General features: G+C 37.1%; 1 protein-coding gene across 10 annotated transcripts in view; it reads left to right on the top strand.

Moving 5' to 3' along the window:
- Positions 1-15,364, top strand: part of NEB (nebulin) — a 115,902-nt gene that overhangs the window by 20,210 nt on the left and 80,328 nt on the right. For all 10 annotated transcript variants that reach the window (XM_082056708.1, XM_082056714.1, XM_082056713.1 and 7 more), the window contains 18 exons: positions 232-336; positions 1,371-1,478; positions 2,367-2,678; positions 4,148-4,354; positions 4,956-5,060; positions 5,187-5,294; positions 5,672-5,983; positions 6,735-6,941; positions 7,626-7,730; positions 8,535-8,642; positions 10,012-10,323; positions 10,475-10,681; positions 11,138-11,242; positions 12,121-12,228; positions 13,033-13,344; positions 13,495-13,698; positions 14,170-14,274; positions 15,058-15,165. In XM_082056708.1, coding sequence (XP_081912834.1) covers positions 232-336; positions 1,371-1,478; positions 2,367-2,678; positions 4,148-4,354; positions 4,956-5,060; positions 5,187-5,294; positions 5,672-5,983; positions 6,735-6,941; positions 7,626-7,730; positions 8,535-8,642; positions 10,012-10,323; positions 10,475-10,681; positions 11,138-11,242; positions 12,121-12,228; positions 13,033-13,344; positions 13,495-13,698; positions 14,170-14,274; positions 15,058-15,165 — 3,138 coding nt within the window. The remainder of the gene's footprint in view (positions 1-231; positions 337-1,370; positions 1,479-2,366; positions 2,679-4,147; positions 4,355-4,955; positions 5,061-5,186; positions 5,295-5,671; positions 5,984-6,734; positions 6,942-7,625; positions 7,731-8,534; positions 8,643-10,011; positions 10,324-10,474; positions 10,682-11,137; positions 11,243-12,120; positions 12,229-13,032; positions 13,345-13,494; positions 13,699-14,169; positions 14,275-15,057; positions 15,166-15,364) is intronic.

Raw genomic sequence — 15,364 nt, 5'->3', positions numbered from 1 at the left:
AAGTGACTTTTCATTAATAATGCAATACAGTGATTTTATTTTTTTGAACATATTTATTATCTATATGTCACTGTGTGGTATTCCACCTAAAAAATATTGACATTTAAAAAACTGTAAAAATAGTACATTTACAATTTGTTGGTAAGAATGAAGCTCCGTTGCATTGTCTTTGTTTGCTAACACTTCTATTACCTACCTTGTCAACAAGGATTTGTTTATTTGTCCTTGCAGGTGACATATAAGCAAGAGGGTGAAAAAGTAAAGCACAAGTACACCCTGGATCCTGATGTGCCTCAGTTTATTCAAGCCAGGGTCAACGCCTACAATTTGAGCGATGTGAGCATATAACCAATAGTTTGTTCAAGAATATATTTATTTGTCATTTACTTAATAGAGGGAACAACTTCCATTTATTTGTGGTATGATACTGAATACAGACATGCACAAACTCTGAATTCAGTTAAGCTTTTACTTGTAAAAGTCAATGAATTTTGTGCTTGTTAAGGAAATTCTTAAACTGTCTGAGCACTCATGAACACAGACACATTTCAGTGCTTTATAGCCAAACTAGTTGGATGGACTGAAGGAGAAAACCAGCATGACTTATTCAAATTCCTATAGGTTTGGAGACCTATGTCATCTATATAAAATGCATTACAGAGGCAAGCAGAACAAGGTTGCCATATCCTGCTTTCTGCTGCTGGGTTTCAAAGGAAACCAGCTCATCCAGTGGAAAGACAGTAATGCCTTTTTGTGCCATTCAGCTGCTTGTCTGCCTGCTTTGTGACATTTCTTGCATCCATCCAACACTATAAACATCTCCACTGATAGTATCGATTTTAGTGCCTTTGCAATATTAACATTTTTGGTGGCATTTTGGTGGCCTCCAGGAGCTAGGTAAAAACTGACATCTCCTTTAGTCCCAGCCTGTAGAAAGCCTTGAAATACTGTTAGTCTGTGCAGATGCAAACCGAAAACAAAAAACCAGCCAGACTGCTTTCTTCAGTCAGTTAAGACCAGAAGGCCCGATTTTGAAGCTAACAGGAAAAAATGTCTGAAGATTCAGTCAAATGGGAAGGGGCTTTGGTTAAGCAACAGCAAAAGTGCCACTGGTAGAGTTATTCCATGTAAAAATTGCAAAACGTGCTTATGGAGTTAAGGATTTAGCTACGTGAATTGAACTGGTTGTAGTAGATTTATTTATCATAATAAAACTGTACTTTGTGTACAGCTTAACATTTTTCCTTGCAATCGCACCGACTAAGCTGAATGTTTTGATTCCCATAACTATAATGGAACTGTGGGGTTAAACAGCTTTGTTGAAATTGCTGCTTTTAACATTGCAAACTCACACTTTTTTTCCCTGTAAGGCTAACTACAAAGCAGACTGGAAAAAGACCATTGCCAAAGGATATGATCTGAAACCAGATGCCATTCCTATAATTGCTGCTAAAGCTTCTCGAAATATTGCAAGTGATGTAAGTATAATTTCCGTAAAACAGAATACACGCATCTTCTGCATTACAGCTTTCTGTGGCATGTTATGCTATAGAGCATATGCTATATCCATATAGTAGTATAGAGACACCTAATTCTGAAAACGGAAACTCTTATGACACTGTGAAATCACAAGTGACTTCAGATGTTTACATGAACCTCTGAAAAACCTGTTTCTTTGGAAGCGCATCGTATTGTATGTGAGTGCCGGTGAGCTGGGACTGTTTGTTGTCTATACTTCAAGTATTCACCAGCTTATTTGAAAGTTCTTTTGTTATAATTTACCTGTGCTGTGTCCTTAACTGCTGGAGACCTGTACTTGTACTTGTCCAGCATTCACAAGCTGTACTCAAGCAGTTATGTCAACTGGCAGCAGTAAAGCTCAGCGTGCTGTCTGACACAGGGTGTGAAAGGGGATTTGGAACACAGAAATCAATTCACTAACTGTAGCAAAAGGCTGAAAATGACTTCCATTCCCCACTTAAGCATGCCTTCCTCCAACCGCTGAGTATTGGGATGACTACTGGGTGGTAGTCCTGGATTTTTCAATAATACATTATTATGCTACTCTTTTAAATAAAAGCTGAATGTTCCTGAGAGTTAGAAGTCTATGGCAGAGGTAGTGGTGAGCGAGGGCATGTAACTGCATATTTAGGGTTAGATCCATACCAGGGGTCAGCACAAGCTGAGAAATCCAGCAATCCTCTTCTTTTTTTGACCAAAATAATCCCTTGCTGTCTGAAAAACAATTTATGAGTTTATAGAATGAACTGCAGTTGTTAAAATATTGAGTTTCAAAGTATTAAATTTATCAGAACTATCTTGTCTCTTTCCAAAGTGGTTAAGGCTTTCTCTTCCTTTGTCTCTAGTACAAATACAAGGAATCGTATGAGAAAGAGAAGGGCAAACAGGTTGGATACCGCAGCCTGCAGGATGATCCTAAACTTGTTCATTACATGAAAGTGGCCAAATTGCAATCAGATCGTGAGTACAAGAAGGATTATGAAATCACCAAGACCAAATATCATACGCCTTTGGATATGTTCAGCGTGACGGCTGCCAAGAAAGCCCAGGAAGCCGTTACAAACTCTGGCTATAAACAGCTAATCCACAATTACACACTCTTGCCTGATTCTGTGAATCTGGAGCTATCAAGAAATGTGATGCAGCTTCAGAGCGATGTACGTAATGATTCATCAAGTCATTTTTTTCTTCTCAGAATGACTGTTACACTATTAAACTTCTAAGTCTAAAAAATTAACTATATTAGATTAAGAGTAGACTGAGATGTGTCTGGTCTGGAACCCTGTGTTTTCCAAATCTGATCAGAATTATTTGTAGCTGATGAGTTCTCAGGAACTTCTGTAGCAAGTAACAACTTCCTTTGTATTTCTACGTATTTTGCTAATCCTCAGCAAAAGAACACACTTTTCTAATTTGTGTGGTTTTTGTAGCTGGAGTTATAATTACGGTGTGTTATTACTGTGATTATTGTTTGTATTGCCAGGGATCAAAGGTTTATATGGAGTCTAACCTCTAAATATATTTTATCTAAGTTTACCAAAAATATACATTATTTGTGTTTGTGTTATACTTAGGTATCTGAGATTTATTTATTGCGTTCATTTTTCCTTCCTGCCTTTATCCCCCAACAAATACATGTGCCATACATGATAAGGATCCTCAAAAAAGCATTGTAGCTTCCATTAGGTTTTGTGATTTGTTTCCATTTTTTTCACTAGTGTAAACGTAGGGTCTGCTTGTTTATCCAGAAGGTATTTAGTTTAATCTGCATTATTTAACAGTCCTCTGACAAATTTGAAATTCCAAATAATGTTAATAATCTGATTGAAAATGTTCTTCAGATTCTAAGCATTGTTTGGAGAAGAAAATGTGCTTATTCCCATGGGCCAACAGATGGGGGATCTGACCTTTAGACGCTGCTCTTTTCCAATACACAAGTTCCCATCTCCAGTTTCTGTCGTACGGCCTGGCCTGGCTGAGGTGGCTTTGCTGGCCTGGCTGTCTCGCTGGGGCGCTCACAAGGGGAGCAGCGGGATATTTGCGCACAAAATTTGCCCTGTATCCACATGCTGTGAAAGTCTGTGGTCTTTTTCTCAGACTGTCATTTTTCTCCCAGTTACTCCTAATACTGCAGTGCAGAAACAGGTTTTATTTCACGTTATTTTTGTAGCTTTATATGTTCTAAAAACCATGTTACAAAGTATGATTAAATAGAGATGGTGTCCATTCATAATTGTGCAGTACCAGACCATTGAGCAGAAGTTGCTTCTCTGAATTAATTCTACACTGAACTGAGTCTACTAACAAACAAGACTGCAATTTTAAAAAAAAACATTATCTTTTTGACAGATTTTCATATTTACCTCTCAAAATTTGTTCGAAGGTCTGTGCATTTGGTTTGTAGTGTGACTTCTACATATTGATTTAGTGAAATTATTTTTTTATCCCTAATTGTTGATGTTATGCTAAGAATTTGGAAACTAATAGCAGTAATAAAAGGATTGTCTAAATTGTCCTTCAAAAATGAATGACCAGGAGAAGTTTTAAGGCCTTACCTGTTTTAATGTGTATAGGCATTCTAATTTTCCTTGCCTCACTGTGTTTTTCCTTGTTTATTTTTTAAAAGAACGTGTACAAAGCAGACTTTAATAACTGGCTGAGAGGAGTTGGCTGGATACCGATTCAGTCACTGGATGTAGAAAAGGCCAAAAAAGCTACGGAGATTCTCAGCGAAAAGAAGTATCGGCAGCACCCAGACAAGCTGAAGTATTCCATTCCACTGGATGCCATGGAACAAGTGCTGGCCAAGCAAAACGCCAAGACCATGAACAAGGTGAGAACTGGCTGAGATGATCATGAGTGAGCCAGAGATTGGGTCTTTGTCTTGCCAAACTGGGGGGCAGGTGCGTTCCCACTGAAGTCATTAGAATTTCAAGTGGATATAGTTGTTTGCTTGGTTCAGACGGAACACTAAGAGGTGATGGAAGGCCCAGACTGAATTCAGAATTAAGGGGGTTTATTTTCTCTTTATAAAGATTAAAATTCTCTCTTGTGTGTGTGTGATGAAAGATGTCTTCTCCAGATTAATAGTGTTTTGGTAAACTTTGCTCATTTTCTGCAGGCAGTAGGATTCCTGAAAAAAACTTGGAATTCTGTCAGTTTTGTACAAGTTTCCTTGAAATGGGGAGTTCTTGAATCTGTCCCTAGTTATCTAGACACCACTGATCCCTGTTCCATGTTCACCTTGGAAAGAGGGTGTGTGAACCAAAAAAATGATCCTTTGCATTGAAGCAGGGAATGCAGACTGAGAAGTTTCGGGTTTAATATTCATTAGTTATCAAAACATACTTTGCAAATTTCTCAAAGTACTAAAGAAAGAGAAGGAACAACGAGTGCAATGATTTTCAAGGCTAAATATTGTTTTGTAATTGCAGAGGCTCTACACTGATAAATGGAACAAAGAGAAGACCAGCATTCACGTGATGCCAGATACTCCAGAAATTCTGCAGTCCAGAGTGAACCAGATCACAATGAGTAACGTGAGTTGTTCTGCTCACAGAACAGTGTTCTCATGTTTTTTGAGAACATTTAAATTCAGCTGTAGGGTACTTCGGTAGTTCAGCCTCCATAACAGAATACCTGTTCTCTCTGCCATTTTAAATTAGAAACTTTACAAAGCTGGATGGGAGGAAGACAAGAAAAAAGGTTATGACATGCGGCCAGATGCTATTCCAATAAAAGCAGCCAAAGCCTCCAGGGACATTGCAAGCGATGTAAGTTGGATTGCGTGACAGTACTCAGGAAGCTACAAAGACAGAACATTTTCAAAGTGCTGTTATGCACAAATGTTTTTTTTCAAGCGTCTTGAGTTGTCTAGGTTCCAATTATACGCTTGATGGGATAAACCTTTGCCGTACTTGTTCTCCAGTGGAGTAACACTGAATTGGGCTTTTTTGTTCGTTGTTCAGCAAGCTGCTGAGCTTCATGTGTGTGCGTTCACTGGGATAGTTTGTAGGACTGTGTTTAAATGACTAAACCTGAGATCTTGTGATGAAAAAGAACAAGTATTTTCTGTGTTTTCAGAGATACAATTGAGCTTAGCAGTGCATCTTTTAAATTTTTTCGTGTTCTTTCTCCTTCCTGCTGTCAGTATAAATACAAACTAGCCTACGAAAAAGAGAAAGGAAAACATATTGGGTTCCGCAGCCTTGAAGACGACCCCAAGCTGGTGCACTTCATGCACGTGGCTAAAATACAATCCGATCGTGAATACAAAAAGGATTATGAGAAGTCAAAGACTAATTTCCACACACCAGTTGACATGGTCAGTGTTGTGGCAGCCAAGAAAGCACAGGAGGTGGCTACAAATGCAAACTACAAACACTTGATCCATACCTACAATGTTTTGCCTGATGCAATGAGTCTTGAATTAGCCAAAACCATGATGCAGATCCAAAGCGATGTGAGTAAGAGGTTTTTCAACCTTTGCATTACGAATACAATGATGCTTAGTTTATGAAAGCACACTGTAAGATAAATAGGACTGTTTTCTTAGTGAATTTAGTTCTCTTGTGTATTAAAAAGTAGTAACTTAAATGGGACCTTCAGTAATGACAGCCATTATATTTTTCTAAAACTCTGAAATATTAAATGATACCTGTTGCTAAAGAATTTGGGCTCAGAAATAAGTATAATATGTATAAAGTAAAATGGATATTTAGTATTTACTTGTCCCATCAGGCTCTTCAGGAGCGATACTTGTGTGCAGGCCAAGGCAGGAAACACTTGACTTTTCATGAATAGTTTGATCTTGTGGTTCCAAAAAGATCTCTTTTCAGAAGAAGGGGAAACGAGCTAAGGAGCTATCTGCTCAGGTTTTCGGGGATGTTTAACCTCTAGAGAAGAGGGATTTTGTTCTCTGTATAGCGGTTCAAGGTAATCCTCTTCTTTGGGAGGGCCTTAGCATGTAATCTCATGCGAGCAATCTATATACATCCTAAGGAGCATCTGGACGCTGTATAAAAGGCAGTATAATAGAATAGACACCAGTGTAACAGCTCTGTTGCTAAATAAGCTTTGTATGCATCTTGATATTGTTTGCCTCTTTTTAGAATAGTGCATTCAAAATCTAATCCTAATTAAGCACAGAAAGACGTATCATGATTTACAGACTTTTTCATGCGTTTGATTATTTTCTTTTCTTCTGCTTCCAGAATCAATACAGAGCAGAGTATGATGAAAGCATGAAGGGTGTTGGCTGGATGCCGCTGGGCTCCTTGGAAGCTGAAAAGAACAAAAAAGCAATGGAAATTCTTAGTGAAAAGAAGTACCGCCAGCATCCAGACAGGTTGAAGTATTCTGTTCCTTTGGATTCCATGAACATGGTCTTAGCTTTAAATAATGCTAAAATCATGGATGAGGTAAGAAAGTGTTCATCAAATTTATTTCAGTTTGCAGAAGTAATAAACAAGCTGTACTTGATGTAAGATCCATCCTATTGCACACATGGCTTTGGAAATTGTCCGTTTTGGCAGCTAACGAACCTGCTTGGCTGTCATTGTATTTCATCTTAGTAGACCTTTGCTCAACCTGAAAGCAAAGCATGACCCTAATATTTCTAAAAAATACATATAAAGACAGACCGGAGGGTCACATTTTAGTAATAAAGTTTATCTGGTACATCTGAATGTAGATTTTTAACATTTTAAATATAGGGGCTAAAAGTACCAGAGAGATTCCGTTCAGAAATAGGATTCAAACTTTTAAATATATGGTCTGTTTCATCTGATGCCTGTTAAATTAATATGAAATTGCTACATGATAGGAATGCTTTTTAAATTAAATAATGATTTTGTGATTCTCCAGACTTCATGTGCATTATACTTACAGGAACCACCAGAGTCTTATGTGCACTTTCCTGAGCTCTGTTTCCTCTTAGTAAAGCTCTATTGACTCTCTCAACTGATACTTATTCTCCAGGAGATAAACTAATAATCTTCAACCATTGTAAAGAAATTTTGTATTTCAAATAGGAAATATTCTTTTAAATAGTTTTTTTTAATTTTTTGGTTATGTTGACATGTCTTTTTTCCCCATCCTTCCAGCACAAGTACAAAGAAGCATGGGAAGAAGACAAAAAGAAAGTTCACATCACACCAGATATTCCTCAGATTGCTTTAGCAAAAGTTAATGCATTCAATTTAAGTGATGTGAGTACTGTTTGTAAGACTAAGATGTTGCTCTTATTTTTTTTAATTAGGAATAAGTGAAATGACAACATACAAAAGTCTCCCTAATTCTTACTTTGCTAACCTGTAGTAATTTCATAAAAAACTATTAATTTTCCTTTTCCCCACTTCCTTCCCCAAAACTAAATACCAAAAATTACCAAGAAAAAGCCATAGTATTTATAGTCAGATTATTAATTGTTCATGTAGGTCATTAAAATAAAATAGTTACTAACAAAATAGAATTTGAGTACTATCCGTATTTGTTAATATGTTTATTATTTTATTTCTCCATGCACAAAGTTTTGTACTGGATTCAAAATTCTTTCTGCAAATTGAACCTATTCTTTCAGTAACATGATATTGTAGACAGTTTTTCAGTAACCAGGTGTTAAATCTACATATGCTAAATAAGGTATTGTTTATAATTGTGCGCAGAAATAGACATATTGATCTCGTTTTTGTAAAAGCTAACATCCTTATAGATGGAACTTTTCACTGGTATTTGTGCATGTGGGAAACAAATGCCATTTTTTGCTCTCTTGTTATAGTGTTGTTACTGACTGTAGTGCAGTCCAACTGCATTGTGGATCAGCACTAGGGCTGGAGTTACCTGGGAAGTGTTCATCTCTCTGGGTGCCCGAGTGCCTTAAACAACTGTTAAAGGAGTGTTAAATATAAGAATAGTCCGTGTTTCAAGTGTTTGTATGAAATGAATAGCTTTATTTAAGCAAATGTGGTGTGCTTTGCTTTCTTAAAGGATGATTCTTTTCTTTCTTTTCACAGAAAATGTACAGACTTTCATTTGAAGAAGTGAGGAAGAAAGGGTATGATCTCAGAGCTGATGCTATCCCCATTAAAGCTGCCAAAGCTTCTAGGGATATTGTCAGCGATGTAAGTTCTTGAAAGTAAAAATGATCCTTTTTGCATATTATAAAATATTCATTTCTTGACACAGTTCAGTTTTATATGCCAATTATATGAAGTCTCTTTATTCCCTTGCTTGTGAATAATTCTGACATTTGATATATATTCGAATACATTTTCTGACAGGGTTAAAGAACAATTTATTTATTAGAAAGGCAAGGAGATACATGAGAGACTCTTAGAAAAAAAAATAAGGCAGTTCATTGCTCAGTGCTTGGCTACTTTATAAATGTGTGCTGCATATTTGTAGTTTAGCCAGAACGTTCAGAGATCATTCATAGAAATATTTGAAAACAGATACAGTCTGAAATCATTCTGACTGCTTTGGTGCAGTTGTCTTTATTCCTTTGGTGGAAGCCCCATTAAATTTCTTGGTGCAGAGATTAGAAGGTTCTGGGATCAGGACATTCTGGAATCCTTTGTGTAGGAGATGATGCAACCTGAGCAAAGGCTCCTCTGCTGCTGCTCTGGGTCTGACAGGAAGATCCTTCCATTCTCAGTTCTCTGCAAGCAGTGAAGGAAAAAGGAATTGATACCTGTGCTGTACAGTTCATTGTCCAGGGTTGATTAGAGGTTGAGGAAAGGGTTAAGAGTTTGAACTATTGGTTTAATTAAACAAAAACATGCAAAAGATCTTGGGAAGCATCTTGAATTTTTTAATCTTTTGAACAAGTAAATCTAATGGAAGTCATGACTAGATATTTGATTTTATGGTTCGTCTTTAGATATGAACCCAGGTATTCCAAGTATGGTGCAGACTACCACAAAAATAGTTACCTAAGCCAAATATTGGAAGCAGGATAGCGGTAGTAACAGAGAACTGTCTGGGTTGATGTACCCCGGTTCTAGTGTTTGCCATAGCTCATCTTAGAACTAGTATTTAATACTATAGTGTGAAAAGAATAAAAAGTGCACTTTTTCCAAAGAACTGTCTTCAGTGAACCAGATGTTATGTGTTCTTTGCCTTTTGCTTTCTGTCAGTATATTCCATATTTTCTTTGTGCCATTTATAATGAGATTAGGAAGCAATTGAACCCCAGGTTACATTGAATCCTATGAGGAGGAGAATAAACTGTTGTAAGGAAATTTCAATTTCTAAGAAAGTGTTTTAAAAGCGCTGCTTTTAAAAGGGTCGCTAAACATCTGTTTGCTTTAGAGTGCACCATAGAGTAGGTGGACAAAGCCACCACCTCTCTATGCTTTGTGGTGTTTTCTTGACAATGTAAAAATCTTGTATTGATCTAGGGGTTTTGTTGTGTATTTTTTTTTCTGATGAGATAGGTATTGCTTATTAAGCAAATGAAACAAAATTAAAGCCTCTTTGTTCTCTTTACAGTATAAATACAAATTAGGTTATGAAAAAGACAAGGGAAAACTTGTGGGCTTCCGCAGCCTTCAGGATGATCCCAAACTTGTCCATTACATGCAAGTGGCCAAGATGCAGTCTGATCGTGAGTACAAGAAATCGTACGAGGCGAGCAAGACGAATTACCAAACACCTCCTGATACAGTCAGCATTGTGGCAGCTAAGGAGGCACAAGATCGCATAACCAACACTAACTACAAGCGACTGATTCACCAGTATATGCTCCTGCCAGATGCAATGAGTTTAGAACTGTACAGAAACATGAACCAGATACAAAGTGATGTAAGTTTCTGTTTTCTTGCTCTCACTCACACCTGTGACTTTTCTTCCTGTTTTAGGTTTTTCATTATGGATGTGTTTTGGCAACAAATGAATTATTTTCTATGAACTGTTTGTAAATTGTTAAACTTTCCTTGTGTGTTGTGTTTGGCAGAATCAATACAAGCAGGATTACAATGAGTGGTTCAAGGGTATCGGTTGGAGTCCTGCTGGTTCTCTGGATGTGGAGAAATCTAAGAAAGCCACAGAAATCGCAAGTGATCGGAAATACCGCCAGCATCCCAGCATGTTCACCTTCACGAAAGAGAAAGATTCCATGGACCTGGTCCTTGCAAAGCATAATGCAAATATAATGAACAAAGTAAGTGCTTATGGGGAAAATTAGGCAGCTGTTCACATATAATCCATTTCAATACACAGTCTATAAGTCTTTGTTACCACGTTTCTGTAGCAGTGCTGCCCTGGGAAAAAACAACTGTCACAGATTGCTCTTCACTCAGTTACTGATAAATAGCATTGCTTCAATAAATCCTTTCGCATTTTTCTCATTGCTACCTCTCCAACCTCTATTCTTCTCATTCTTGTATAGAAATTACTGGCCATGAAAACCTTGGTAGTTGGACGTCATTAGAAGCAAGACTAAATCCAAATTCAGCTGATTCTGGGTTAGGTCATAACACAGTAAAATAAATCTAAGTCAGTACCTTTGTCTTCTTACCCATCTATATCCAAAGTGCACAAAGGGAAAGGTGAAAGCCCCAGAAAAGCCATCCTTCATCATTTATATTAACACATCTCTTGTTACTTTTCTCAATAGCACGCTTATACTGAAGCATGGGAGAAGGATAAAATTCAGGTTCATGTGATGCCAGACACGCCAGATATTCTACAGGCAAAACAGAACAAGACAAACTACAGTCAGGTAGAGTTTTTGATACTTCCTACTATTACATTTTAAATTAACAATTTAAAAGTACGTCTCATTTCAAAATAAGTAATTGATTTGTGTGAGTTAGAAGAAGCGGAATGGGGGATTTAGAACAAAGGCAAGAATTTTTATGTGAGTAAATAATAAGTTCAGAGTAGCAATAAGTGCCATCTTCAGACTGGCAAAGTAACAGCCTAAATTACGTTAAAATTTATGGAAAATTTAAGGCCTATTTTTGAAGTGGTTGTGCATAGACCATACTTTATGCTTACCATAGAAACCAACCATATTAAAAATTCCTTACTATAAAATAACAAGTTCATTGTGTGTATTTTTAACTTAACATATGGGAAAAGAATTACATGAAGTGGTTTTAACTTTTCTGACAGCTTTCAAATGCGAGGAAGTCACAATTGTGCCAGTATAAAATACATAGGTTTTGCTTTGCATGATTGCTCAGAGGCAAATCTTTGACTTTCAAGCACTTGTACTTAAAATTTACTGTGCACTAACTGAATTGACTGTTAAATGGCTACATTACATCCTTATTAATTAAAATTTTGTTAAGCCAATTGAAGTGTTTTCAGTTATCCCGGATATATATCTTTCAGATTCCCCAGAAATGTTTCAAATCCCCAAGATAAGCTATAGTAGGAAGCTGCTGCAATAGTGATCACTAGCCTGAGACTTGGCAGACCTGTGATCCTTGCTTAACAGTTTCCCATTTCTCAGTTCCCATTCTAGTCACCCTTCTCTTGTAACTGAGGCCTGTGAGGTGACCAGAATTTGGTAATATGGGTCATTAACGTATCTAAATAAAAGTGACTTATGTATTACTAAGAATTTTTAATGAGTATTGTTTTCCATTTTAGAAACTCTACAAGCTTGGCTGGGAGGAAATGATAAAGAAAGGCTATGACCTCACACCTGAAGCCATTTCAGTGAAAGCTGCCAAAGCTTCGAGGGATATCGCAAGTGACGTAAGCAACATTTCAGCTTCAATATGACATGCATCTTATCTAGTTGCTAGAACCTACAGAGTTGCGCTAGATGCAGATACACCTCTCTGCTAAGCTGCGGGCAAAATTGCTGACAAAACTCTTTCATGTTCTGCTCTTGACAGTGAAGAAAACAGTTTAAGAAGGGTTGCTCTGGAATCTCGACAATTCCACAGATTGTGGTCCATCCATGAAGCAGCTAGTCATACAAAGTTAGGAGTTATCTGCAATTTGGGATGTTACATTTTCAGAGCAGCAGCAAATTTGGTCTAATTAGCTGATCCCAGTGCCTCTACTGAGAAGACCTCGTTACAGCTCTGAAATAAATGTGGTGACATGTAGATTGCTGGTATCATTACTTGATATGAATACAACTCCTGCATTTATAGAAGAGATTTTATTAATATTAGGAAATGTTTCCAGTGCTTAAGCATCTGCATTTTTCATTGTGGATTATTTGCTTCATCAAAATATTTCAGTGTGTCAGGCTTTGGGAGCTGTGAGCAGTATGACTGTATGAACAGATGACTCGAGAGATTGTCTTTACACCCAGGCACTCCTCGTCTGCCGGGACCTGCTCCTTCCCAGGAGAGCAGTCACTGACACCAAGTGATGCACATTAGTCAAGGGGCTACTAAAACTTTACATTAGAAGCTGTAACAAGTTGCTTATTTCATTGGTAATGAGCAACACTGAACTGAGTGAATATATTGATATTTTGCATATGTATTTTACCACTGTCTGTTTCTGATGGTAATTTCAATAATGCAATCTTTATGATTTTAGTACAAATACAAAGAAGGTTACCGCAAGCAGCAGGGACATCACATTGGATTCCGCAGCCTGCAGGATGATCCGAAGATGTTGTGGTCTATGCAAGTAGCTAAGATGCAGAGTGAGAGGGAGTACAAGAAAGATTTTGAAAAGTGGAAGACGAAATTTAATATGCCTGTGGATATGTTAGGCTTCCTTCTGGCTAAAAAATGCCAGGAACTGGTTAGTGATATAGACTACAAACACCCTCTGCACCGCTGGACCTGTCTGCCGGACCAGAACGACGTCACCCAGGCAAAGAGGGTCTACGAGCTACAGAGTGATGTAAGCTTCCTCTGCATTTCATTCAGTTATTTTTTGTAAGATATTTACTGCTTGTTGAAAAGTACCTTTAGTAACTCTCTTTTAATAGGGTTTAATAAATGAACAAGGAAATAATCTACTATGGGTTTGATTTTTTTTTTCCCTTAACAGAATCTGTATAAGGCAGATCTACAGTGGCTCAGAGGCCTTGGCTGGACTCCTCTGGGATCTTTGGAAGCTGAAAAGAACAAGAAAGCTGCTGAAATACTGAGTGAAAAGAAGTACCGGCAGCACCCAGACACGATTAAGTTCACGAGTATCCCAGATGCCATGAATATCGTTTTAGCAAAATCTAATGCCAAAAATAGAAGCGATGTAAGTTGCCTCTAGAGACAGAACCTGTGATTCAATGGATGAATATATTTGTGTACATTTTTTTAAAAAGATCTCATATGAGAACATGTGTTTAAAATATACAAATATCAGATGTTTATGATCAGAGTCTTCTGCTCAGTTGTCAAGGAGTAATATGTCTTGTTCAGATTAGGGTCTTTAGTGCTGTAAGACTTATACAGTAATAAGTGCAAATAAGACACTATGTAGTATGTAAATGTATTGTCATAATGCTGTTACCTTGACATTTCATGGGTGTGAAGAAAAATAGGGTTTATTTCAGTAAGAAGTTGTTGTATTGTCTGATTTTGATGTCTTGCGTTGCTTACGTTGCTTCTGCTTGTCTAGCACATCTTTGCTATTGTAGAGAAAAGGTAAACTGAGTTTTATAAGTACTGCAGTGCATGTGAGCCCTTTGTCACACCAGCTATTCCTGTTTGTGTCTCTTTTCAGATACTGTACAGAGAAGCTTGGGACAAGGACAAGACTCAGGTTCACATCATGCCTGACACTCCTGAAATTTTGCTGGCTAAAGCAAACTTAATTAACACCAGTGATGTAAGTGTGTCTCCACAATGTTTCTTTTATGGAATTTGGAAATATCCATTGTGGCTTTAGTTTGCAATGCAGTGGAGTAATTCTGCAATTCTGACAGCTGTAAGCACAACTGTGATATATTCCTGTGAAAACTGTTGTGCACTGGGAAGCCTGAGTGGAATGGCTAAAATGTAAAGTGGAGTAGCTAGAATATAAAAAATACCAAGAAAGCATTCAGAGAAGTTAACAGTTTTCTATTTTGTCACTTCTGATAGCATTAATATTGTAGGTGTGTGTTCAGTACTGTCATTCTTGTTAAAATGTCTGATTATATTGCCTCATAAGAATTACTTAGGATTATGTAGTTTTCATGAAATTCCTGGTTACAATGGAACAAATATAGACTACGTTCAAAGGTAAACAACTGTTAGCGGCTTTATCATAAGAATTCAAGAAGCCTAAACTAATGCCATGGAAGTTGTGTATAGAGAATCATGGGATTCTATTATTCATCTCTTTAGAAGACTATGAATCATTCAGATCAATAAGTGAAGTAAAACAAAATTTTGATCTCAAATGAGTTAATCAGAAAACATAAAGATAGTAATTTTTACGTATTTTGGATAATGAATTACAAAATACACATTATTAAAAGCAATCAATTTATGGATTTTAATTTAATGATTTAAACTGTGTTTGGAATCTCATACTAGATTTTCAATAATAAAGGGAGAAAAGTTGTGATATTGAAAGACTCTCTAGAGAATTTGTTTGCAATAATTATTTTGAATCCTTCTCCAACAGAAACATTACAAGTTAGGATACGAAGAGCTCAAGAGGAAAGGCTATGATCTTCCTCCTGACGCTATACCCCTCAAATCAGCAAAGGCGTCAAGAGACATAGCAAGTGAAGTAAGTCTTGCGGACTGAAAATAATAGTGGGGGATAGAGCACGTACAAAAAAATGGATAAAAATGTTTTTATTCAAAAGGGGGAGAGGTCTAAAATTTAAACAGACTTAAATTGGTGCCCTCCCCAGAGGTTGTGTAATCCTTAATGCTGTAAAGTTGGTTAAATGAAATACAAGAATTAACAATGACACAGCACATCA

The sequence above is a fragment of the Streptopelia decaocto genome (genome assembly GCF_964273445.1).
Source record: "Streptopelia decaocto genome assembly, chromosome: 6".
NCBI lineage: Eukaryota > Metazoa > Chordata > Aves > Columbiformes > Columbidae > Streptopelia > Streptopelia decaocto.
This window is presented reverse-complemented; position numbering and strand designations above follow the sequence as displayed.